We start from the raw sequence: 25,179 nt of genomic DNA on the forward strand, positions 1-25,179 counted from the left end.
TCCTTAACTTTTCACATTTTGACCTTTCCACATCTCACAGGATCCCTCCACCAAAGATGAAAGGTAGAGGGACTTCCCTTGAAAGCCAAGAGAGGGAATAACATCATGTTTGTACGTTAGCCTGGTGAAGTCCAAGTCTAGAGAGTAAGTCAACAGTGTGAGAGATGGGTTGAGGCACGTGGGGAGTAGAAGACACTAATCAGTATCAACTAAAGGACCTGCAAGGTAAAAATAATTAATGTATAAAATTGAACAATTCTGTTAACTTCCTTTGGACTCAGCACCACTGCACAAAAAAGAAGGCTGAACTAGATGGATTAATTTAATATTTGCTAAAAATTGACCTTGTTGAATACATTTTGCTTAGGTGTCGTAGAGAATACAAAAGTTCTGTGGAACCAACATTTCAATTTGAATCACCAAAGCTGACTATTTCTATTTTTGGCCAAATCCTCCACCCTCTGCAACCTTTCCCCTGATGCTATTCCATTGGTTTTCTCAAATAATTTGTGTGTATCTGTTAGTGAACATTTGCTTCCCTAATGAGATTATAACGCCCCCCCCCCGAAGGCAAGTGATATATTTTATAAATATTTGAATTATGTCTTATCTAACTTAGTGTCTAGTATGATGCTTTAATTTTTTGTAGTGTTCAATATATTTGTATATATAAACAGAAATTTTATAAAATACAACCCTTATTCTCAAGGAATTTAAGTCTTGCTTGGAAGACATTATATATAAAAATATTTGTAGTAGAATAATAAAGATTATCTAAAAGACCTAGAGTTATATTCTATATTATATTAATATATATCCTATGTTCTATATGTATCCATATGGTATATTTTGTAAACTAGTGGTAACAGAACAATTGTAAAAGGAGGGAAGAGACAGGTAATAAGGAGAAAGTTCAGGATATGCCTACCTAAAACATGTGAGTGTGTATATACAGTATACTAGAGGTAGCTAATGTTTAATATGCACCAGGTATATTTCTATATAAAAGAACAGCTGTCATTTCAATTTGTTTATTTTCTTAATTTGGATATAGATATACTGGGTTTTCTGTAAGTAAGGCATTCCATTGGCCCTGAGATATGAAATTTGAGAAAAAGGCTTTTGGGTCATCTAAACCAATGACTTGTGGGAAATTCCTTACATCAATATCTGTTTTATAAGTCCTAAATAATTTCAGAAATTTCAACCTCAGTCACTTTTATTTGCCATTCACTACACTGAGTGACATTTCTTGATTGTTAAACATATATTCTTCAATTTTCCGATAAAAGACTCTTTGCAATTTAAGGCAAAAAGGATTCTTTGGTGAACTTAAAAATTTTGGATTTCCTGAGTTAATGTTGATTTTTTTTTTTTTTTTTTTTAGCTCTGGGAACAAGTAGGGATTATGTTGATATTTTAATGTATGAAATACTCCACTAAAATAACTTTTCTTTGCTAATAATTACAGACTCAGGTCAGGAAAACTGTCAGTAGAACATAGTTTATTATTCTGAGCACTCTGTACTTTTATGAATGTTAGTTATTTCAACTTTACTTTATAAATCATTTGATATGAAACATCATTTGATAGCAAACTTTTTTTTGTTCTTTCCCACAGGTCTAGAGAACTAGTAACAAGCACTGGCATCCTGGTGCAATTTAACACCTTACAAATGTAAGATGTTCTTCCAAGTTGCTCAGCTAAAATTAGTATGGTCATCTTTCATTACTTTCTTCATTTAAGAAACCTGCTTCCTAGCACACTCACTTTATTTGAACTTTTGGAGTTATGCTATATAAAAAGACCTAATTTTAAGCAGCATAGCCCAAATGGTAACTAATTCCCTATAAAAAGACATTAATTTAAGCAGCATGGCCCAATGGCCCAAATGGTAACTAATTCCCTTATAATCACTGATTACATGTTCCTTATTCACTCAGCTGAAAAATCAGAAAGTTATCCCCCAAATCCACAAAATCCAAAATATTAAAAACCTCTGAATGAATAAATATGTGCTGAGGTACCCCCACATAAAAAGAGTTTTTCCTCCCTCTCCTTTAAGATAACATTATTTTCTCTTATTCCAAAACTGTGATGTTTAGACTCATCTTTGAGAACAGGGAGGAAATTGCCTAATTAACCAGAAAGGCAAGAATCATGATGAGCCTGTCTGAAGCACTGTAAGAGCTTACACAACCCAATCCAAAGGGGCTCAAACCCAGGAAAGAAAGATAAAGGAGGCAGATTTTCAGAGGAACTGAGAATGTGTCCAGACTTGGGTGTGCAGTACTTTTATTCAAGTATCTGGGGGCAAACCAGAGTGGGGTTTGTCCCAACACGTGTTCTTATAGATCCTGTATGAAAAGGATGGCCTGGGAGTCCTATTAGCCTGTCACAGCAAAATTCCTTCATGAGCAAACTTTTATTAAGTTTGGATAAGAGATCTGGATACTTTAAGCATACATGTTTCTGTTCTTTGTACTTGCTTTCTTTTCCCTTTGTTTCCCAGAGAAGGTTTTCAAATGGCAGAGAGGCCAGTGGTGAAAGTAGCTTCCATAGTAGGAGCCATTGTGCTACTGATGCTGGCAAGTGCCTGGGGGACATACAGGAAGCAGGCTGGGAAGCTTAGGATGTGGGAGTTACAGTTCTCTGATGCTCCTGTAACTGAGTAAATACTGTAATGTAGTGACATTCAGAGGAACAATAAATTTCTCCTTATAGTGCAGGGAGGGCTAGCTGGGACATGCAGTTAGATAGGGACTGGAAGATTCTGCTTGTAACTTTTCACCTGAAGGCTCAGCCCATCCAGTTACTCAAAGAACCCTGGTGCACGGGGGCAGCCGTGCATATCTGGAAAGCAGGGTAGTGTCCTGAGTCGTAATTCTGTCTACCTGTGGCTTTCTCTTCTTGCGAAGGAGTATCTTGTTGATCTGGTTCTTCAAATCATGATAGTAAAGGCCAGGGGTCCTCAAACTTTTAAAACAGGGGGCCAGTTCACTGTCCCTCAGACCCTTGGAGGGCCGGATTATAGTTTAAAAAAAACTATGAACAAATTCCCATGCACACTGCACATATCTCATTTTGAAGTAAAAAAAACAAATGGGCAAAAACACCTGCATGTGGCCTGCGGGCTGTAGTTTGAGGACTCCTGGTAAAGGCTAAATCTCAAAATACCAAGGTTGAAATGCTGTTGAGAATTAATAGCATAAGAGGAGATGGCAAGGCGTGAGGTTGAGTAAACCGGTGAGGCACGTTTGCAAGAGTTAGGCTTAGCTTCAGAGCAACTGCAGCCTTAGTCACTATTATATTTGCTCCTCTCTACAACTGCTTAGTTTTAGAGACACTTTGTCCATGCTGGAGGCCCACTGCTTGCTGATGCTAGTTTGACAGCAATGCTTGACCCATTCTTTTAGAACCTGGACTTCTTTCCTGTAATTTTTCAGCTTCACTTACAGGCAAAGATTGGCTTGTAGAACAAACCAATGGAGTGACAAGGAAAGGTTTACTGTTTCTCATTTTATCAGATAGTTTACCATCTATTTTGGCCCCAGGATTCAACTGAGCTGCTAAAATCTTAAAATAACAGTGGATTTTCCAGGTAGTCTGTATTTTGAAAACTTCCTTCCACCCATCACAGTTTTGACAAAAATAAATCTTAAAAAATGCTCAGAATGCAAAAGAAAATAAAACAGTTGCAGTCTGTCAATGTGTTTGTTCCCCAGGACCCAAGTGACCTTATCTACAGAGGGAACTGTTCGAGGCATAAAGGAAGGATTTTGCATTTCAGCTTAAATAGTGATTAAAAGGATTGTCGTTGAAAATAATAGAGTTACAGTAATAAAAGAACTGATTATCACCAAAGTCTGTTTAGCAACAGTCACAATATCAGGTTGCCAAGTTTGAGTTTGAGGTCACAACCTTTTTGTAGGAGGGGGAGGGACAGTGGAGGAATTTCTGATTTTTTCCCTTCAATATTTTGTGGACAGGAAAATATTCCAGAGAAACAACCTAGAATTTCAGAATAAAAATAATATATTTTTCAAAAATCCTACTTAGAGTTCACCAAATTAAAAACACGCTTAATTGAGACTTCTGCCAAAACACTCCCAGTGAAAAGTTGTTAAGTGAGAAGTTAATAGAACAAGTGCCAGTTCCTTACTAAACCCCAAATTTTCACACCTTAAAAGATATAATATGTTGAAATGACTTCATATTTAACCTTGTCAAAAAGAAAGAAACCCAAATGTTCGCGGGGGCTGGGATATCTCTCAATGTCAAGGCTTAGGCAAGGAGGCCACCCAAAGATATGGCACCATGACCAGGGCCTACATTCTTCTCACTGTTTCAGTCCAAGGCTTTACATGACTTAGCAACTTACTGTGTCCACATTCTAGCAAGGCCTAACTGCCCTAACACAGGCTCTCTGCCTTGCAGAGGGACAGCTGTCAAAGTTGGGCAGCCACCTGTGTCCTGAGAATGAATTGACACCATTCTCATTGGAATGCTGAGCCTCTCGGTTGTCCTTGCATTCCTTGCCTGAAGCCTGCTGGTATGGCTCTACTTCAGGGGGCAACTAGATGAACAAGTCCTTCCCTTCCTCCCTAGGGCAAGGGTGCAAGGCTATTTTTGGAAAAACGCTTAGGTTACTCTTTCAGTTCTTTTTTTCTTATGATCCTCCTTAAGGGAGAGCCTCGCAGAACAGGCCCTCAGTCCCTTTTCTAAAATCCATGGACCAGATGTGTTTGGAATTCAACATGTTTTCAGACATGGTGTTCATAACATATATTACACAAAACTTCCAGCGGAGTCTGAGCCAGCACCTCATAATACGAGACATAAATATTTCTGCAGTGAAATGTTAGAAATTTTTCACAATAAATGGAATAAATAAAGACTGTAAATAGCCTCAAATGAGTCAGGGCAAACTTTGCCATCAAATGAATTTGAGTGTTAAATTTGCAAAAGAACGGTCAGTTTTCCAGGCATTTTGGATTTTGAAACTGAGGACAAGAGATTTAGATCTGTATTAGGTTCTTAACAAGTTAAGACACATTAATCTATTTGTTGTTAGAGAAAGAAGAGAAGGGGATATATTACAAATAGCCCACGGGGCTTTTCATATTGATCATTTAGACAAAAAAATTTGACTATACTGCACAGGATATGAGATAAATGAATTGTTCTTGTCCCTGGCTCCTGCCATATGACCTTGACATATTCTGTCTTCCAGAGCCAGTCTGTGACAGTGCTATTGTCCTGGAATCTGAGCTGCCTCGCTGAGCTGCTGAGAAAGGGACAAGAAGTGGGCAGACCTAGCTTCCCTGGGACTCTCAAGAACATTCCCAGACTAGTTTAACCTCAACAAGGCAAGAGTGTCAGAGCCAACTGGCATGCTTATTCTATGACTCCATAATAAAGTAATTACGCAGTTTGATTTTTCTAAGCATATAAAATCCAAAAACATATCTTCTTAATATGGGGGAATTTTTTTTTTAAAGCCCAAATCTTTGAAGTTTTAAAGGTGGGGTTGGGAAGATTATATTCTAGGTTGTCATGCTAGGGACTATTTACAAGGGAAAGAGTAAACTTTCCCTGAGATCAAGGGTTGTCACCAGTGAAGACATATAGAGATCAAGGCTTACTTGGCTTCCAGGGCCAGCGCAATGATGCCTGCAGCCATGGGGGCTGAGGCTGATGTCCCAGTGTGGTTGTCCGTGCAGCGCTGCCTCAGGTCCGTAGTGATCTAGACAGAAGACAGAAGTGAAAAATTTAGATCTCTGGGGTCAGCGTGAGTCACATGAGAAAGAAATTTGCTCATAAAAGTGTAATGGAGGGTGTTGAAATATTTATTTTAAATTTCTTGTTCCTACACTCTTATAACCATATCACTTCCAGAGAATTGCCTGTGTAGATCAACTACGAAAAGGGAAGGGTTTGGAAATTGAACTCCACTTCTGTTAAAACCAGAATCAGGACGAAGTTGAGCCCATGGCTTGAAACATAAAGGTCATGCAAATACCTCCTCCAATTTTGCACTGTAGGCACCCTACTTGCCTCACCCTAGAGCCAGTTCTGATTAAAACTAAAGTTCTTTCATTGGCCCAACATTTTTAAATAATCAAACATGTTGAATCAACATCCACACCCTGAGCCAGGCATTGGTAGCCTAAGGAATAAAAGTCCACAATCCCTGCCCTCCCGGAATTGTTATCTTTTTTTTTTTTTGAGACAGAGTCTCGCTTTGTTGCCCAGGCTAGAGTGAGTGCTATGGCGTCAGCCTAGCTCACAGCAACCTCAAACTCCTGGGCTCAAGCAATCCTTCTGCCTCAGCCTCCTAAGTAGCTGGGACTACAGGCATGCGCCACCATGCCCGGCTGATTTTTTTCTATATATATTAGTTGGCCAATTAATTTCTTTCTATTTTTTTAGTAGAGACAGGGTCTCGCTCTTGCTCAGGCTGGTTTCGAACTCCTGACCTCGAGCTATCCGCCCGCCTCGACCTCCCAGAGTGCTAGGATTACAGGCGTGACCCACCACGTCCAGCCCAGAATTGTTATCTTAAGAGAGCCACAGACTTCAAGTCCAAAGTATGCTCTTCCATGGGAGAAACCTTTGACTGTGGACCTGTTTCTAGAATTCATAGAAATGTTTCCTGGACGAACCAAGACTTCCTCAAAGATTAAACATAGATGCTAAAAATTAGGCTGAACCCAGTGTATTTAATATGCAATAACAGCCCTAAGTATATGCTTGTATATTATAGAAGATTATTTATTTCTCCATTTTTGTTTTTTAATCAAAATGTGAGAACTAGATCATTTTTATCCTCCTGGCTTAAATCCAGTTCACTTCAGCTGTGGCTAAATAACATTACTATCTACCAAGGGTGATGTCTCTCAACTTTTGTTTCATTAACAAAAAAATACTAAATTCAAATTTACTCCTTAACAGGAAAAATTAAATACTATGGACTAAGATTCTGGAAACCATTGTAATACCTCTAAGATTTTTAAAATCCTCCCTCCCTGACTATGATCCATTTTTGTCCCTTTGGGGCTAATACCTTCTCCACGGAGAATGCACAAGCCTATGAGATGAGTTAGTGGTGTCATTATCGCTGCTGGAAGACATCAGAAAACCTTTGTTCAGCATCAAGACAAGGATATTACCACATGTTACAGATAAGAAAACTGATGTGAACGGTCAGCAGAAAGGTGAAGAGAGATCCGGGCTATGGAAAACAAAGCTGTGTCCTTCTAAGGGCTTCCTTCCAGAAGAGTGTGGACATTGGTTGAATTTGGTTTGAATATAAATTTGATCTTCACAGGAAGGAAGCGCTGCATAACTACTTAGAAAGGGACCCTCACTTAGATATTTTCTTCTATATCCCATGAGGATGTCTGAGTGGATGTCTCTTTTATTACCGCTTACAGATCTAGACTGACATCCTGCAGCGATTTAGTTTCACGGGACACCATCAGTTCTTTTCTTTTCTTTGTTTCTTTTGCCACCTCTAATGATTCCAGATTATCATCTGTGCCAGGTAGGTATGCGTACTGATACAAAAGAAGTAGGAGAATGAACAAAAAATATATAGAACCACATAGATACGGTGCCGTGGGAAGGGGTTGATCCTTGCACTGTTTTCCTGACTGATTGATTAGTGTGCAAAAGCCCTGACAGAGTGGGTGTGTTTGACAAGCACGGGAAATTGTTTCTTGGTTAACAGACTTTGCCACATCTGATACTTGCAGGATGTCTGGTCGAATAGAGTCTTGCTCATTTCTACACTGAGAAACTTTCTGGACTTCCAATTGTTGACTTTTAAAAGGTATTCTTTTATTGTTTTAAAAAACATATATAACATAAATTTACCCTCAAATAATTTTTATGTGTATAGTACAGTTCATATATATATCTATTGTTATATGCACACTGCTGTACAATATTGCTAGAGTTTTTTCCTCTTGCAGGACTGAAACTCTGTACCCACTGAACAACAATTCCTCATTATCCCTCCCCTCATCTCCTGGCAACCACCATTCTACTTTCTGTTTCTATGTGTATGATCACTCTAGGTATTTTATATAAGTGGAATCATATGGTATTTATCTTTTTGTAATTGGATCATTTCACTTAGCATAATGTCCTCATGATTTATCCATACTGTAGCACATGACAGAATTCCCTTCCTTTTAAAGGCTGAATAATATTCCATTATGTAACATTTTCTTTATCCATTTGCCTGTGGATGGATGTGTGAGTTGCTTCCACATCTTGGCTATCGTGAATAATACTGCAAATGTGCATGCGTGTGCAAAAACCTCTTTGAGATCCTGTTTTCAATTCTTTCAAATCTATAGCCAGAAACGGGATTGCTGGATCATTGAAATGGTAGTTCTGCCTCACTTGAAACTGTGGGTTGAATCTGCAGCCTTCGTCTCCAAAGCGCTTGTCCCTAAGTCAATGCGTGAACACACCAGAGCAGCGTGTTTTCAAGTCTCCAGATCCGCTGTTGTGGAGAGATGGCTGTGCCTGCATTCTTCCCATTTTACCTCACCCCACGGTCACATTCCTTTGTCCAAGTTTTATTTTTTTCAATGACTTTGTGCCTGGATTCAAGATTGTTCAGGATGTTTTCCCACTTGGCTCTCCTTGCTTATTCTTCAGCTGCACCAGACACATTCGATGCACAGAAACAAATCCAGGATAAACACTCCAAGTGTGTGCAGCATTGCTAAGTGCAATAAATAACCACCTCCAGCCAACCTCAAATGTGAACAATCAAAATTTTATGATGTAGGGTTTGCAAAAGAAATATGTTCTATCCATATACAGTCACCAGGCATATATGCATAGAATATATGCTTAAATAAAAAGCTACTTAGTACTTTTATACATAAACCCCAGTGAAGTGTTAAAAGCCATTAATGTAGGCAAGCTTGTGGAATTCCAAATCATCATTGTGCTATAATTTTTTTCAACCACTTTAACTAAATGAAATTTGAGAGCAGTGAGTAGGGGTGGACAGGGGGTGGAGGAGGAAGGTGATGGAAAGGGGGAAGGTTAAAAGGAATGGAGAGAAAAGAAACAAAAACATCCTCACTCGCTTTTCTTCCTGCTTTAAGTGGAAATTCCAGCTGGGTCATTTCAAGAGGAAGTTACTGTCAGTGGTGGTGATATTTAGGTGTAAATTACTAGAAACATCTAAGGCAGGGTTTTCATCATTAACAGAAGCCACAGTACCAGAGAGTTTTTATGTCTATCTTTAGAGAGAAAAGGCAAAGACCACCAAGGAGCATGCAATCTTGAAGAAAAATGATGTTCTGAAAACTAGAACCACATGAGGTAACCCCATTAATCACAATGCATGCATTGTGGATCTGACAGTATAATTCAAAGGAAAGTTGCATTCAACGGTGGGTCCACAACACGGGGCAGACAGTACAGAGATTCTATATGCGAAGCCAGAAAAATAAAGCACTTTAACTTTAGATTACATTTTTTTTTTTTTTTTTTTTTAAGTCTCAGAATTTGGTCTCAATCCTGGTGGTACATCTTGCATGCTCCAAATTCCCACAATTCACTACCCAAATCAGAAACAGAATTTTTCTCCAAAGAACTTCTCAGATTGCTCAAGAAAATATCATTTGTGCCCATCAGAGTGATGAAACTGGAAAGGACACCAGGCCCTGAGCCAGATCAAAGCTGTCCTGATCACCAAATGAGATTTTCAGCCTTTCTCCGGATCAGTAGCAGATGGTTTTTTGGATTCCACAACGTCAGGGATGTCATCTTTCTTTGGTGAGAAATGGCAGGTATTGTTTGGGTCGCGTTAGGCTCCTCTGAGAAGAGCCATCACTTTTACTCATTCTAAGCTCTTATTTCCTAATATTTCACATTTCATTATTTCAGCTGATTGGACCTTTGATTTTAGCCTGTCGATGTAATTCTCCAAGGAATCTCAGTTCAGACTGACTTTGGCCTTAAGTGACAAGCCTGTATAGCAATCCCACAGTTAAGAGCTTCACTCTCCCAGATACCTTGTGATCTGTTTTATTTTGAAGGTGCCATTTGTTAAAAGAGCAACTGAACAGATATTTTTACAACATGAAATGATTCCACTGTCTGTTTCTGGTGTTGATTTTGATTTGGATTAGAAATGTGCCAAGAAAGCTGTTTCAGACACAGCTATGGGGGATAAGGGCAGAAACCAAATGTTAAATGTGTCAATGAATAAAATAGAAGAAGCTGATTTATTAAGCACAGTAACATAAAAAAAGGAACTGATAACCAATGAATGCTTTTTCTGTCCATAGAAGTCACAAAGATTGGTGTAAAATTCAATCATGACAAGTTCATACGAAATCCCACTCCTGTGTTGGTAAAACAATCTGTAAATGTGAAGTGCAAATGTAAGATTTTGCTTACAAATGTGAGGTTGCTATCACTAAGAAGGAGCCCATCTTATATCATTTTTAAATCTCCATAATGTTCAGCTCAGTTCCATGTACCAACACAGGCACAATATTTATTTGCTAAGTTGAGTTGCTAAAATCAAGCTCCTTTATACTTATTTTGTTCTATACATTAAACTCTCCCACTCATTGGAAAACACTTCAAGGTCACTTCTTTTTTGACTATCCAAACAAAACTCACAGAAATTCATAATCAGTCATATGTGTGTATGTGTACATATACAATCCAGGAGTTAAAACAAAGTACAGCTATTACTCTCACAACTATTCCAGGTTGAACATCTCTTATCTGAAATGCTTGTGACTCAGACATTTTCAGATTTCAGATTTTTTTCCAATTTTGAAATATTTGCGTTACACTGGTTCAACAGCTCTAATTTAAAAACCCCAAATCTGAAGTGCTCTAAAATCTGAAACTTTTGGGGTGTCAAAAATGACAGTCCAAGGAAGTGCTTACTGGAGTATCTTAGATTGTCGAATTGGGGCTGCTCAACCTGTTATCAGCCACCACCAGTTTCACAGCTTCTCCTAAATGAACCACCATGAGCCACTGGCAGTGAGGCAATTTGCAAGAGGTGTGAGTGTGTGTGTGTGTGTGTGTGCGTGCGTTTGTATAAAATGAAATATAAACCCACAGGAACTCTGTGAGGATGACACTGTATTATTTATTAGCTAAGGAAATGGAGACTCAAAGGGGCTAAGTAACTTGCCGAAGGGCACGCAGCTACTAACAGGCAGCTATGTGGTGCAGATATCAAATCCTAAAATAGCAGCAAAAGACGAAGCAGAGTTACAGAGTGCAGTGACTCTGTAACTCTCATCCGGGAGTGCAAAGACAACAGTGCCAGACCACGGCAGCAACAACGGAGAACTGGCCTTGAGGTCCAGCCTAAGTCAGAAAGTGGGTATGGCGATTCTCCTTCAGGCCACAGTTAAAATCAAAACTTTTCAGGAACAAACTTTCTTCTCTACTGATTAACCTTCCCCAGAGAATATGAACCGAACTTCCAAATAAACTAAGCACATTTGGATTCGTGAGTCTTTTACTCGTGAAAAATAATGACATTTGCTAAATCAAAAGGAGAGATGCTAGAGAGTAATGCAGTGCAAACGGTGACCGCATTTGGAAAATGAATTGGGCAGTGGGGGTGGGGAGAGGGTAGGGAGCAGCATGTTTCTGCAAAAGCAAACGTGGAGCTGCTCAGAAGCATTAGAAGCAATAAGATAATTCCTCCACAGGGAACTGGTCGTTCAGGCCAACCCTGAGATACCCCAGGCAGCGAGTTTGTTTTGAACGCAAATAAATAAAATGCAATCTGGAGAGGACTAAGCAGGCAGATATTCTCCAAACTTTGGCTCACAGAACCCCTCCCAGGAGGAATACGATGGACTCTGTATCCTAATCACTAAGCCAAACTACTAGGAGGGGAAAAAGTCAAAGGCTGAACAAGTCCCAAAAGAAAGAGATAATTTAATGATGGGGGTGATTGGGATAAGAGGGGAGCTTTATCTATAAAACACAACTACAGAGAAATTCTGGGAGGTAGTGAGGGGTTAAAGATGGGATCTTTTAGGCTCTTTAGCACTAAGAAAGGTTATAGGTACAGCTTTATCATGTAGCAGGATTCCTGCTGGCAATTTTCTATGCTAAATATCCTGTCAAATACTGTTTGACTTTCACCAACCTGCCAATAGAAAGAGTTTCTTGGACAGAAATAGAGCACCTCCCTGTCTTCCTGTGGCTATATACACAAGGTGTGAAGCCTCCAACCCTCCACATGTTTGATAGTCATTTATGCACAAATATTTATTAAGCTCAGGCTCTGGAAAGGAACAAAACAAAGACTTCATCCTCAAGTACATTTCATCGTAGCATGAAAAGCAGCTAGTAAATAAGAAAACACACACTATCATGGTAAGTAGCTCTAAGTGCATTAGAAAAAAAAAGAACAGGTAAAGGAGCAGAGAATGGTGGAGGAGAGTGTCCCTATTTTAAGGAAGGTGTAAAGGAAACCCTCTCTCAGGTGAAATTTGAGAATAGACACAAATGAAGTGGTATCTGGTGGAATAGTGCCCTGGTTTCAACATCACATAAAACACCTGACTTTGGGAGCTTGGGGCTAACTCTGCTGCCGCAGTAAGTAGCATCTCAGCTTTAATTTTTTCGAGGAATCCAACTGTCTTAAGGGGGCGTGAAAAGAGGGAAAGTAGGAAATTCAAAGTAAGTGGACTACATAGTGAAAAATAATAGAAACCTATATATTCTAAATGCTTTTTTATCATTGTGAAAAGAACACAAAAGAGGTAAGTGCCATTCTTTAATATAGCTCCCCCCATACTGATGTCCACAGAAAGTATCAGGGCGTGAGAGCACACTTGTTACAAGACGGGTTTGGATGCTCATCGTAACTTGATTGGAACCCAAGTTCTACAAGTTCTACCACTCACTAGCTGTGTTCCCCCACCCCCAGCCATTTTCCATTTGTTTTTTGTTTGAGGTGAAATATACATATTTAATTTACCATCTTTACCATTGTAAATGTATAGTTCCGTGGTAATAAGTCCATGTGGATTCTTTCTTCCCTTCATCCTCTGTCTCCCCTTCTCCTTCGTGGTCTCTAGTTACTAGCTGTATTTTTTTCTAACCTTTCAAACTTTACTTTTCTCATCTTTAGGGGGGACACAATGATCCTCCCACATAGGGGTTTTAAGAATATAATGAGACGACACATTTGATGTGCATAGTATAATGCAAGGCACATATGAGAAGGGCAAAAATGTGACATTTATAACATGTTAATATAACCATAAATGTATTATATGGCAGACATGTAATAAGATATAAGCAATTAGGCTAATGAAAACATCATTTCATAACATGGCTTTAAGATAACTAGTCATTTCAAATGACTTCTATTTAGCTTATAAAAGAGCTCCTTATCATTGTAATCTCGATACTTTGAATGCTTTGTTTGCTGTAATAAGATATAAGGCTAGCACTGATCCAAATCTATCAAAACATGAATGTAATACCAAGGTCCACACCTGTGCCAGTAGTAATGGCAGAAAACCAAGGGACAGAGACTTCCCTGTATGTTGAAACCCATGGAAAGATATTCCTGCTTGTGATCCATGAAAGGGCATTTTGTCCAGGAAAAGTAAAATTTATTTAACAAATGTCCTTTCCCAGGAGCAGAGAGGAGTGTTTTCCTCTCTCCTCAGATCCTCGGCAATTGCCTCGGTTCAAACCACAAAGGTGCTCTATGCATGAAGAATCACAACTGTGCTCTTCTGTAGAGGCTGCAAATGACAAAAGGAAATGAATGGCTCAGGGAAGGAAGCCCGGTACAAAGGGAGACACTGCCATTCCTGTAACACTCAATCACAGATGCCACTAGCAGGATGCGGGCATCACCGGGGGACCCCAGGCGTCTGGGTTCAAAGCCTGGGGAAGTAAAGGTCCCAGGCGTAACACAGGATGATTCGTCATTATGACATCTAGAAGGAAAAGGGGTCAGCCAGACCATAACAGGCCGATGTTGTTGCCAACTCCACTCATGTTCAATCTGTTAACATGTTCACGATCACAGTGGTCTTTCTTTATGGGGTGGGTGGAACAGATCGCAGTATTTCATAGGTGGGAACAATGCAGGTGCAAGAAGCACCTCTGTTAACAACAGGTGGAAAAACGACAGACCTAACCTCCCAGAATGAAGAAAGCCACACAGGCTTAGGTAACAGAGATTGAGCTGCCCTGGTGTGACAGGCACCGTGCGGGTACGTTGTGCTCAGTACGTTATCATCGTCATGGAAACCCTGAGGTCCATGCTGGCATCATCTCCATTTCACAGATGATGTAATCAAGACCATGAGGGTCACTTAGCCACTGAGCAGCCTGTCTAAGGCCAGAGACTGTAATCTCGAATGGCTTCCAACTTTCCTGTCTAATTAGGGGTAATCTATGGATTTAGGCAAGATCTAAGGAATTAGGCGCGATGGCACCCCAGGAGGCCGAGGTGGGCGGATTGCTCAAGGTCAGGAGTTCGAAACCAGCCTGAGCAAGAGTGAGACCCTGTCTCTACCATAAATAGAAAGAAATTAATTGGCCGACTAAAAATATATAGAAAAAATTAGCCGGGCATGGTGGCGCATGCCTGTAGTCCCAGCTACTCCGGAGGCTGAGGCAGGAGGATCGCTTGAGCCCAGTAGTTTGAGGTTGCTGTGAGCTAGGCTGACACCACGGCACTCACTCTAGCCTGGGCAACAAAGCGAGACTCTGTCTCAAAAAAAAAAAAAAAAAAAAAAAAGAACTAGATAGAGAAAAATTCCTAGTAAGTTGCTGCTATGAAAATAGGAGGAAGAGATTAAATAAAGGATAAAAACAAGTAAAAGCTAAATATGTAAAGTGAATTAGTGAAAGTTTTGATATAAGAAACATCAACTAGGAAAAAGCAAAGTGTATGACCCCATGAGAGGATATTAACATTTAGTCCTGGTGTCCAATTTCCCTTGCAAGTTAGGATAGGAATTGTCTACCTGTGGGAGAATCCTAAATGACCCCCCCACTACCCACCTGGAATGGGAGTCATAGCAGTTAACAAGCAATCACAGCAAACAGTGACAAAGAGCACACGGATGTTAAGTCTAGTGGGTAAATCTTGCAGTAGTGATTCTGACGTACCCATCTCCATACTGTGTGCTCCCATCAGGGACACAGGCAACCCTTCCTTCTTGGATGTTTTGCCCATCAGACTACAGGCTTCTTTTAGAGAAGGCATTTATAAAACTTGACAATACTCTCCCAACAGCAGTTGCTCCACAGGGAAGAGCAGGACTGACTAGATGGGCATAATTACTTTGGAGCATTGGTGAGTCTGACTTAAGATGACTTCAGACTCTAGAGGCAAAACAAGAGAACTCTTATTCCAGAGAGTTTTCATCAGGAATTTCATGATGCAGAACTGATGGATGTCACTCGGTACTAGGGGACATTGACCATGAGGTAGAAGACATAAGGTTTTCCTACTTGAAAGCCAAGGAATATTTCTAGATTGTAACATCTCTATAATGAAGGCAAAATTTTATGGAGCATCATTTTCCAATTAAGAAAGCCTGAAACTTCAAAACTTAATCATCCCTGCATTTTCTCCTTTTATATTTTACTTTGTGTTTCCAAGTTATGCTTATTGATGAATGATGGAGGTACTGATAGGTGGACTCATATATATATATATGTGCATATCTGTATATATACCCATGTGCATATATATATATACACACACACATACACACATATATATATACACCCAGTTATTGTGAAAAAATTAGCCAAAGATGGGTGTATATGTACCAGTAGGCAATTTTTACTTAAATCAATCTACAAAATGTACCTTAAAAAAGTAGTAAAAAGTAGCTGAGAAATCAGACATAAAAATCACATAATAGCCAGGAATCCAGGAATCAAGCAGAATCCAATGGATGTGGATCAAGAATTGTTGAAGAAGGTAGTGTCCTTTCCCTGTATTTTCACCGCTGTGAAGAAGGCAGATATAGCACCAATAGAGTGAGCCAAGCCTTTCGGATTTGTAAGACCTGAAAGCAGGGTCTTGGCTAAATTCTAAAAAGCGTCCAGTACAGCAGCTCAGCTCCAGTTTAGAAAGACAAACTCTGAGATAGTTTAAAAAACCATGAGCAGGAAAAGAGCCAAGTGTAAAGGTGTTCAAAGTTTATAATCAGTGGTAGAGTATTGGGCACCCCAAAAGTCAGAGCTTTTATAAACCTCGATGGGCCAGGCACTCTGCTAATAAGCACTTTTTATTGACTTCCTCATTGCCTTTGTAATAACCCCATGTACTACATACTATTAAATGTTCCCTTTTCATAGATAAGGACATTGAGACAGAAAGATTAAGTAATTTATCCAAAGTCACCCAGCTAGTAGATAGCTCAAGAGTGCAAGTGCAAGAAACTATGCAGGCTGGGCCTGCAACCTGAACTCTTAACCAGTTGGCTCTATGCCTAGAGGGCAGGAGATATTGGTAAAGAGGGGATCCCATATGACCTGTGTGCTTTGGCATCTGGCAAACTTTGTGCTGAATATCAGAAAAGAACCTTTTATACAGGTTTAGTCCATGTTACTAAGTATAGTCTCCATGGAATTCTTAATTTCCTTACACACTTTTCTTTTTCACACTGAACTGGCTGTACTTAGAAACCAAAGCATGATGCTAAGGTTAAAAGTCAGCGTGGAGATACAGCGACAGGGCACTGGCTGAGAGAGTCAGGTTTAGATTATAGTCTCTTCTCTGCCACTAACTCACCATGTGAATGTGGGCTAAATCCTTTGTCCTCAGGAAAACTGAAGCTTAATCATGTCTAAGGCCATATTAAATCCTGCAATGTGATGACCTGGACAAGCATTTTCAATGAATTAGTAACATTTACAATTACTTGCATCATCAGCTAATCTGACTTTCTATTTTTGCATATGACCTGTGCATATATATTTATGGCTTGCCCTTTGGATTTCAAAGTGAACATTAAAAAAATAGGTCACGACAGGCATGCATGCAAATGCCACGTACGATTTTCTTATCGTAAGACTCTCCACTGCTGTAGGTGGTGGCCAGTGTGGATGAACATTCTTCCAGGTACCAAGGTTTCTTTCCGCTTTCCGCTGTGCTGCTGATGGAGATGGTGTAGATGCTGTTGGTGTAGCCATCACAGGAGCAGTGGTCTTTGCTCCTTCCGCCATTTCCGGACGCCCAGACAAACACAGAGCCAAGGCCTCTCCGCCCCTGTTTGCAAACAGAGAAAGCTAAATGATGGTCTGAAAAGATGAGGATCACAGGCACTAAATAAAGAGGAGATCAGGATAACAGGACAGAGTTGAATACCTGCAGAAGGGATGCAGTGTTATTTTAATAAGCTGGGCTTACGATGCTTTTGAAGAGTTATTTTTATAAACTAAAACAGTCACCCAAGTAACAAGCACACCAATGATGACAATGATAATGGCTAATATCTATGGACTGAGCGCAATTCTAAATGCTTGACATGAAATGGACTGAATCTTCCAACAGCCCTGTGAGACTGGTGCCATTTTTGTCCCCATTATGCAGATGAGAAATTGAGGAACGTAAGTGTAGAGAGGCTAAGCATCTGTGTTGCATCACATAGTCAGTGGGCAGCAGAAGCAGGTACTGACCAGGTATTTACTTCTGGAACCTACCTCCCCTATGCATGGTGTGGACACTCAGTATGAAGGGATGTTAATGGATGCCACCATAAATAAAGGTTTTCAAGATCACATATGTTTGGAAACCCCTTAGTTATACAAAATTAAATAAGCTTCCTTATTGTAAAACCTCTATGACCCTTTAGTAAGTGAGTGATCACTGCAAAATTCTAAGAGCAGGATAGAGTCTAAAGCAATTTCCAAACATATTTGATCACAGATACCTTCTTCAATCAGATCCATTAACTTTTTTTTACAATGCTGGGAGATGAAGTCATATTCTTTATGCTAAAACTTAGTAGCTAAAAGTCAAACAGTTAAAATACTTTCCTATGGTCCTAAATAATCAAGGGATAGAAGCAAAGTAGAATACAGACTTATGAAATATAGTGACTAGTTCTCTAAGAGGAGGTCTTCAGAAGAAAACAGAGAAATAAGCCAAAGTGAAGAGTATTTCTGGGAATAGTTATAGATGAATCTCTAAGAAATTTTACCACTTTAAAGCTAGAATGCATGTTGTAGGATGTCTAGGCCAAATCTTATCATTTAGTAATTAGGAAGTAAAAACCAAAGCCATATAGTTGGTGATTGCTGAGCCTCTTTCTTCCCTCCAGGCCCTAACTTTCTGGTCATAGGTGGAAGGAAAAGTGTTTGGGATGTTGTCTTAGAATTTCTAGAAAAAGAGACAAAGAAAAAGAGACAACAAAGAATCTAGGGTATCCATGATAAACTCTCCCTGGCCTTGAATCTTGAAGAAACAGAATGAATATTTATGACATGATTTGATAGATGTGAACATAGCTTTCCTTTTGTCCTTCAACTTGGAAAAATGCAATATGATTACATAGGAACAGGAAAAATTCATGGAGAGAGACAAGTATGACCTTCCAGTTGCTGTGGCCATAAATAGCTGGGCCTGGTTTACCATCCCCCCTTCATCTTTCCATCAGAATATTCATGAAACACAAAGGACACAAAAATTATGAAGCCATCACAAACTAAGAATCTTGTTTAATTCTTTGTCAATCTCTAGGAAGAATTATGCCTCACTGTGGTATGGGTGGTCGGACTGAGAAACCTTGGTGACTGACTCATATCTAGGCCTCAGAGACAAAATGACATAGCCAGAGAACGAGAATGTTCCAGTCTATCATAAAATACATCCCTCCATACATCCCCTAAATGGACACTGAGAGGTTATGTTTTGGGTGAAAAGCATGGTCACGATCACATTGGGCCTTACCTGACAGGTGAACAGAACACGAGAGATGGCACACCCACCTGGTTTAAACAGCATCGTAACAGATGATAAAGAACCGCAAAGCAATGAAAAAGCACAAACGGTACAATCACATGTGTAAATCTATGCAAAGTTATGGACTGTGTGCCTATGTATAAATTCAGTTAAAAGATCTTTAAAAAGCAATTTGATTTTAGAGAATATTTAATAAAATAAAAGCAGGAAGTTCTTTTGTGTTCATGATGTAGTTACAAATGCAGGATGTGAAGTGATAAAGTATGATATCAGCTTAGGAAAAGAGTGTGCGTGTTATGTGTGTGTGTATATAAAGAAGTCTATGGGTATAAAGTTAGACATGTAAAGCCACCATAAAGTGACAACATAATAGACATCCTGTTTGGTTAAGTTTAGGAAAGATTTTTATTTTCTTTTTTATATCAACCTTCTCTGACCATGTACTACTTATAAAAGTAGAAACAAACAAATTAATTCCTCTATTAAGAGGGAAAATACAAGGCCAATTCTTAAGAGATAATTTTTTATGTTATGATCAAAAGAGGTTTTTGCCCATAGAAGGTCCACTGTGTTCTAAAAACAACACAGCCTAACATTTCTAGAAACTTGCTGCATGCCAAGCACTAGGCAAACATTATTCTGCACAATCCGAGCCCATATCCTCATCCTTTTACAGATGAGCAAACTGGGTCTCAGAAATGCTCACTAATGCCAGAGCCAGACTGAAATCTCTAAGTGCCAAAGCTTGAGCTATTAGCCCTTACGACAACAGCTTCTTTTGGACAAAAAGAGGGCTCGCGGATATTGCATTGCTTTCAGCTAAATCTCCTGTGCTTTTGTTGAAACTTGGTATTAGGATCTAGGAGCAGACTGAGTTCTTTCCAGACTTGGTAGGAGAATTAGAACTGATACCGAATCAGAACCACAGACGGGCTCCCCCTAGAAGTATGAACACAAGTCGTTCTATTCTGGCAGCACCCACAGCTGACACTATTAAGGAGGACAATGACATTGCCTAGGGGTCCTCTGGGGCTCCACTGGGTTGGGAGAGCCTTGGGTTAAGAGGATAGCAGATCATTACTACTGGCCTAAAAATGTCCCTTCAAGACAGAGGCGATGTCCTTGTATTATACTCACAGTTTGAGGGAATTCTTTTATAACCAAGCATGGTGAAGGGAAATCCTAAAGGACAGTGTGGGGTCAACAACACTCCCAGGCCTGAGCTGCACGGGGAGATGAGAGTCATTGGAGCTGAGACAGACAGGCGAACAGGAGTTGGTCAGGGGACACACTAACTCACTGTGACCATGCAGGGAGGGGGACAGGTGAACACATACTGAGCCCTCAATCTCCTCTGGCGACAATCTTGTGTCTTGCCAGTAAACCCTATTGGTCAAACCCCACAAGAAGCCCATGAACCTGGGAGTCCACAGGCAGAGGCCATAGAGAGCAGTGTCACTATACACAGAGCCCATGGAGAGAGACCTTAAGGGTTAAAGAGGAGACATTCACAATAGTCCTTAAAGTGCATGAAGGACTGAGTTGTGTTCCCCCCAGTTCATATGTTGAAGCCTCAAAACCCAATGTGACTATATTTGGAGACAGGGTTTTTAACGAGGCAATTAAGGTTAAATGAGGTCATAAATGCAGGGCTCAATCCGATAGGACTGGTGTCCATATGAAAAGAGGAAGAGAAGAGCTCTCTCTCTCTCTTTCTCCCCCTCCCTCCCTCCCTCCCTCCCTCTCTCTCTCTCTCTCTCTCTCTCTCTCTCTCTCTCTCTCTCAGTGTGGGCACAGGGAATAGTCCACGTGAGGGCATAGCGAAAGAAGGGGCTGTCTGCAAGCTGTGGAGAGAGGCTACCCCAGGCTCCAGCTCTGCTGCCACCTTGATCTTAAACTTTCAGTCTTCCAATCTCTAGAACTTCAGGAAAATAAATTCTGTTGTTTAAGCCGCCCAGTCTGTGGTGTTCTGTTGCGGCAGCCGGAGCTAACTAACATAAAGAGACAGGAGGAGATAAACACGGCCTGCCCCCACTGGATTCCGCAGTTCTGATGTAGGGTACACAGAAGCTGCTGCCCTGTTACCCACGAGGCAATCCGACCTCTATGCTCATGCGTGTGGTTTATGATTAAAGTTCCAGGAATAAACAGACTGAATTTGTGGGCTAACAATGCCATATAGACAGCTGCTGAAGATCTATGGGGTTAATGGGAAACAATTAACAATTCACACATTTATTTACTACAGATGCATAGGGGGTTTTCATAGTGTGAAACATCCGGAAACCAAAGCACATGTGAAAAAAACATCCAATATACAGAGTAATTTAAGAATTGAACGTTATGGGGGATGGTCATGATGGAGACTCAGACTTTTGGGGGGAGGGGGGGAAATGGGCATTTATTGAAACCTTAAAATCTGTACCCCCATAATATGCCAAAATAAAAAAAAATTAAAAAAAAAAAAAGAATTGAACGTTAATGTGGGGTGAAGGCAGCAGGGAGGGTGGGCAGAGTACTAAAAAGAGAAAAGAATCTTGAGGCAAATATTTTCCCTAAGCATAGGAAATAATGTCATTTTTTAGCTTGGTGAATATTGTGACTACAATTGGTTATTTAAATATGGCTTTGTATGGCACACACACACACACACACACACACACACACACACACAAATAAATCCCTTCAGCTTAATTGAGTGCTAAGTTAAAAGTTAATAAACTTAAGGTAAAATATATTATGAAATCTATGCAGGATCCATTTGACCAAACTGTAAATATTTCCTTTGTGCATTAAATGTGCATGTGTTTTTCCTCACATATGCCCTACAAAAATCAATTTATATTACCCCATAAGCATTATTATTAAAGGATAGAAAGGGAGTAGACTTTCTTATAGCTCAGGAGGTCAGAAAAGGCCACTTTATGCTGGATTACCAATTAAATCACACACCCCGAGCTAGCTTTTGAGAGCTGTAGAGTATGACGAAACTAAATTTCTTTCTTTAAAACAGTGTGATTATTTTTTAGCCAGTGCAGTTAGGTTTTATTTGGTATTTTAATATTACTTTGTTCTTCTGTATTGCTTAGAAAATATTCTTAAAGGGCCATGAATAAACAGGAGGTATCTTGTGATATAAAAAGGAGGAAGAAAGATAATTACATATATTAATATGTGGCTAGATACCATGCTGGACACTTTCATATATTATTAGTCAATTTACAGCAACACCAGCAAGATATTATATTATAGTATATGGATTTGTACAGATTAGAAAACTGAGAAACATTAATATGCCCAGTATCATATTAATAGAATGTGGTGGAGACAAGCGGTAGACACCTTAGATCTGACCAGAACCTACGTATCTCTATATGTCAACATGCAGAGGCACAAGAAAACTACTTTAGAATGAGGAACTTTCATTTCTCTGTAATGTTTTCCAAGCACGGCCTCTTTCAATACCCAACTTACCAAAGCCCCTTCCCATTCCTCTCCCAACCTTTTTTGAGATTCCTCCTCTCAGTGAGAAGAGACCACCATCCTCTCAGTAAGCTCTTCCATGTACCATGGTCACTCCATAGTCCATAGTCCATGGATAAGGGGCTTTTAGGGCTATGGAAGAATGATGGAGAAAGATGGGAATCCCACCCCTAATGACTCAGTAGCTGAGATACAAAGACAGAACTGTTCATCTTTTTAAAGCTCAAGGACATTCTGACTAGTGTTTCCAAAATGAATCTCGTTCCTTCACAGATCAGCATTCATTGAAAGAAACAGATCTGGTGTAGAAACATAATGCAAAGGCAAAAACAGAAAAGAAAGAACATCTCAAAAACAAGAACAAAACAAAACCCTATAAAAAACTATTATTTTTAAATTATTATTTTTTTGTAGCACTCATACAAACCAGTTGTTTTAGAATGCTAAAATGTATTGCTTCTTGAAGCAATTTTAATAACTTTTTGAATCATTATCATCAACAGGATAAATGACTCACATGAACCAGAAAGGTGACCTGAAAAGCAACCAGAAAAGAAATACAGTCGATAGCTGAAAACAAATCAGGAGCAGATGGGCACTCCAGTCCCAGGGCCTTGGAGACTAAACTGGTATAGTCTGGAGGGAGAAAGCTTTCTTTGGGATGCCACAGAGAATGTAGCCATGGTACAGATGCAGTAAGACATCTTTGGGATGAGCTTACTAACACCTGAGACTTGCTTCTTCAATCAGTTCATTTGAGTAAGATGGGGGCTGAGGGTAGGGAAATTAATTATACAAAACTGAAGTAGACCCAAGGAATAAAGTGTGCCATTCCCCCTCCCCCCTAAAAAACAATCCAAGGGACTCAAATGAGACAGATATGAGATGTTTCGTCCAATGTAAAGAATATACAGATTTCACTTGATTCCGCTTCTACTTTCAGAATATTTCACTGTTGTGCTCTCAGAATAACTAAGATAAATGGAGGAACTACTTTCTATATTTTGAAAACAAACCGTCATTCATTATGGTTTATTTACTTGGTGATCTGAGTGTAGCGAACAGTTCAGTAATTCCATTTGTTTCCAAACAAAAATTACTGAATTGAAAATGCTTACGAATGGAAAGCAACAGCTCCCCAAAGATGATTTCAACAGCTAGCCAACAACCCAAGTGTCCTCCACACGCACACCTACTGGCCAGGGCCTGCCTCAGCCCCGTTCCTGCCCCTACTAGTGGGCTCAATCTTTACTCATCTGCTTTAGAGTGTTAGCTGCTAGAGCTGCCCATGCAGCCCTAAGTTAGACCGGGAGGAAGGAGTGTGTAACTGTCCACAGACTGACTTCCAAAAACCACTCTATGGGAGTGTCTCCACCACTCTCATTCTATACTACTTAGCCTGCTAAAGAATGGCTGATAAGAAAGATGGAAAATACTAATACAGTTATTTTCTACTTCTTTAGAGGGAAAAATGGAGCAAAGAGGGTTTTCTTTTTTATGATAGTAACCTATTTCTCCTCCTTTCTATCTTCCTGCCATTTCTCATGTGATATGACTTCATTCCTGCCTCATCTTCCTCATCTCAATTTCATCCATCTTCTCAGCTCCACACCAGGTACTCTATATTCTAATTTCCTATACACAACAGGCCACTAGGGCCAAGTATATGAAGTCATTTTTTTTATGTTCATTTGACTTTTTAATAACACACTGAAAATATTAGATACTGTTATTAGCAACCATATTAATTTTACCATTCACAAATGAAAATCCATTTTATATGCTTCCTGAGCACACCAAATGCAGTCGACTTCACTTTTAAAAGAATAGAGAGCCCAGTAATGATTATAGGAATGGCTGCTGGTGACAACAGTTGTGAGCATTTTGGTAAAATGACACAATTTGAAATGAATGCCATTGATAACCCACATCAGGGTCTTTTCACAATATTGTTCATGTTCTAGTCCATGAATGGACAGCATGGTTCACCGAATCCAGGGAACATAAAGGTGACTGTAGGTCAGTTTTCTAAACACTTGAAGATGGTGAGTAAATTAGTCAAAGACTAGTGTAAAGAATAATTAATCAGTGCTGCAAATACAGAACTCCCCTACACTCAGGTTCCCGATAATCCACAAATTTTATATTTATTGTGTGAATAGAAAGAAAAAAAATTGAGTTGCTTATCTATCATATCTGCTGGAATATAAATTCAGTAGAGCATCAAGTCACTAAGGGCTTAATAGAATCAATCTCATTATCAGAGATGCCCTTTCTTCAGAAGGGTTTGACACTGAGGGCTCACCCATTTAACAAAGCTCCTTAACTTATCACAAAAGTGCACAAGTGTGACCCTTGGCTCCTGACAGCAGCTATCACAACACTGTAGAGTTTCCTTTTGACTTTGTTTCTCTTTATAGCATAACCAGAAGAAAATCAGTCTTTCGTGGAGAAAGGGTAGTAGAATACCTATGAAGAAATAAAAACTGGGTGTGTTTACAAATGGAAATAAATATGCTTTCAAGCAAAGAATTTTATTTCGATTAACCTTTAGCTATTCTGTATATTCAGGAAATTCAAATAACAAAAATTTGGAGCTGAATAATGTACTACAGATGTTATGTAAAGCTGGACACATCAGAAGTTCATTCACTGAAATGTTAAATTTCTACATAAGGAACCTAAGGAAATTAAGTTAGCAGAGCCAATTAGAGGCAGGGCT

General features: G+C 39.6%; 1 protein-coding gene across 2 annotated transcripts in view; it reads right to left on the reverse strand.

Moving 5' to 3' along the window:
- Positions 1–25,179, reverse strand: part of PCSK5 (proprotein convertase subtilisin/kexin type 5) — a 427,474-nt gene that overhangs the window by 226,261 nt on the left and 176,034 nt on the right. For both annotated transcript variants that reach the window (XM_012759779.2, XM_012759782.2), the window contains exons 8-9: positions 17,067–17,279; positions 5,647–5,747 (exon numbers count right to left, since the gene is read on the reverse strand). In XM_012759779.2, the coding sequence (XP_012615233.2) occupies positions 5,647–5,747; positions 17,067–17,279 (314 nt within the window). The remainder of the gene's footprint in view (positions 1–5,646; positions 5,748–17,066; positions 17,280–25,179) is intronic.

This window comes from Microcebus murinus, chromosome 12 (genome assembly GCF_040939455.1).
Source record: "Microcebus murinus isolate Inina chromosome 12, M.murinus_Inina_mat1.0, whole genome shotgun sequence".
Lineage (NCBI taxonomy): Eukaryota > Metazoa > Chordata > Mammalia > Primates > Cheirogaleidae > Microcebus > Microcebus murinus.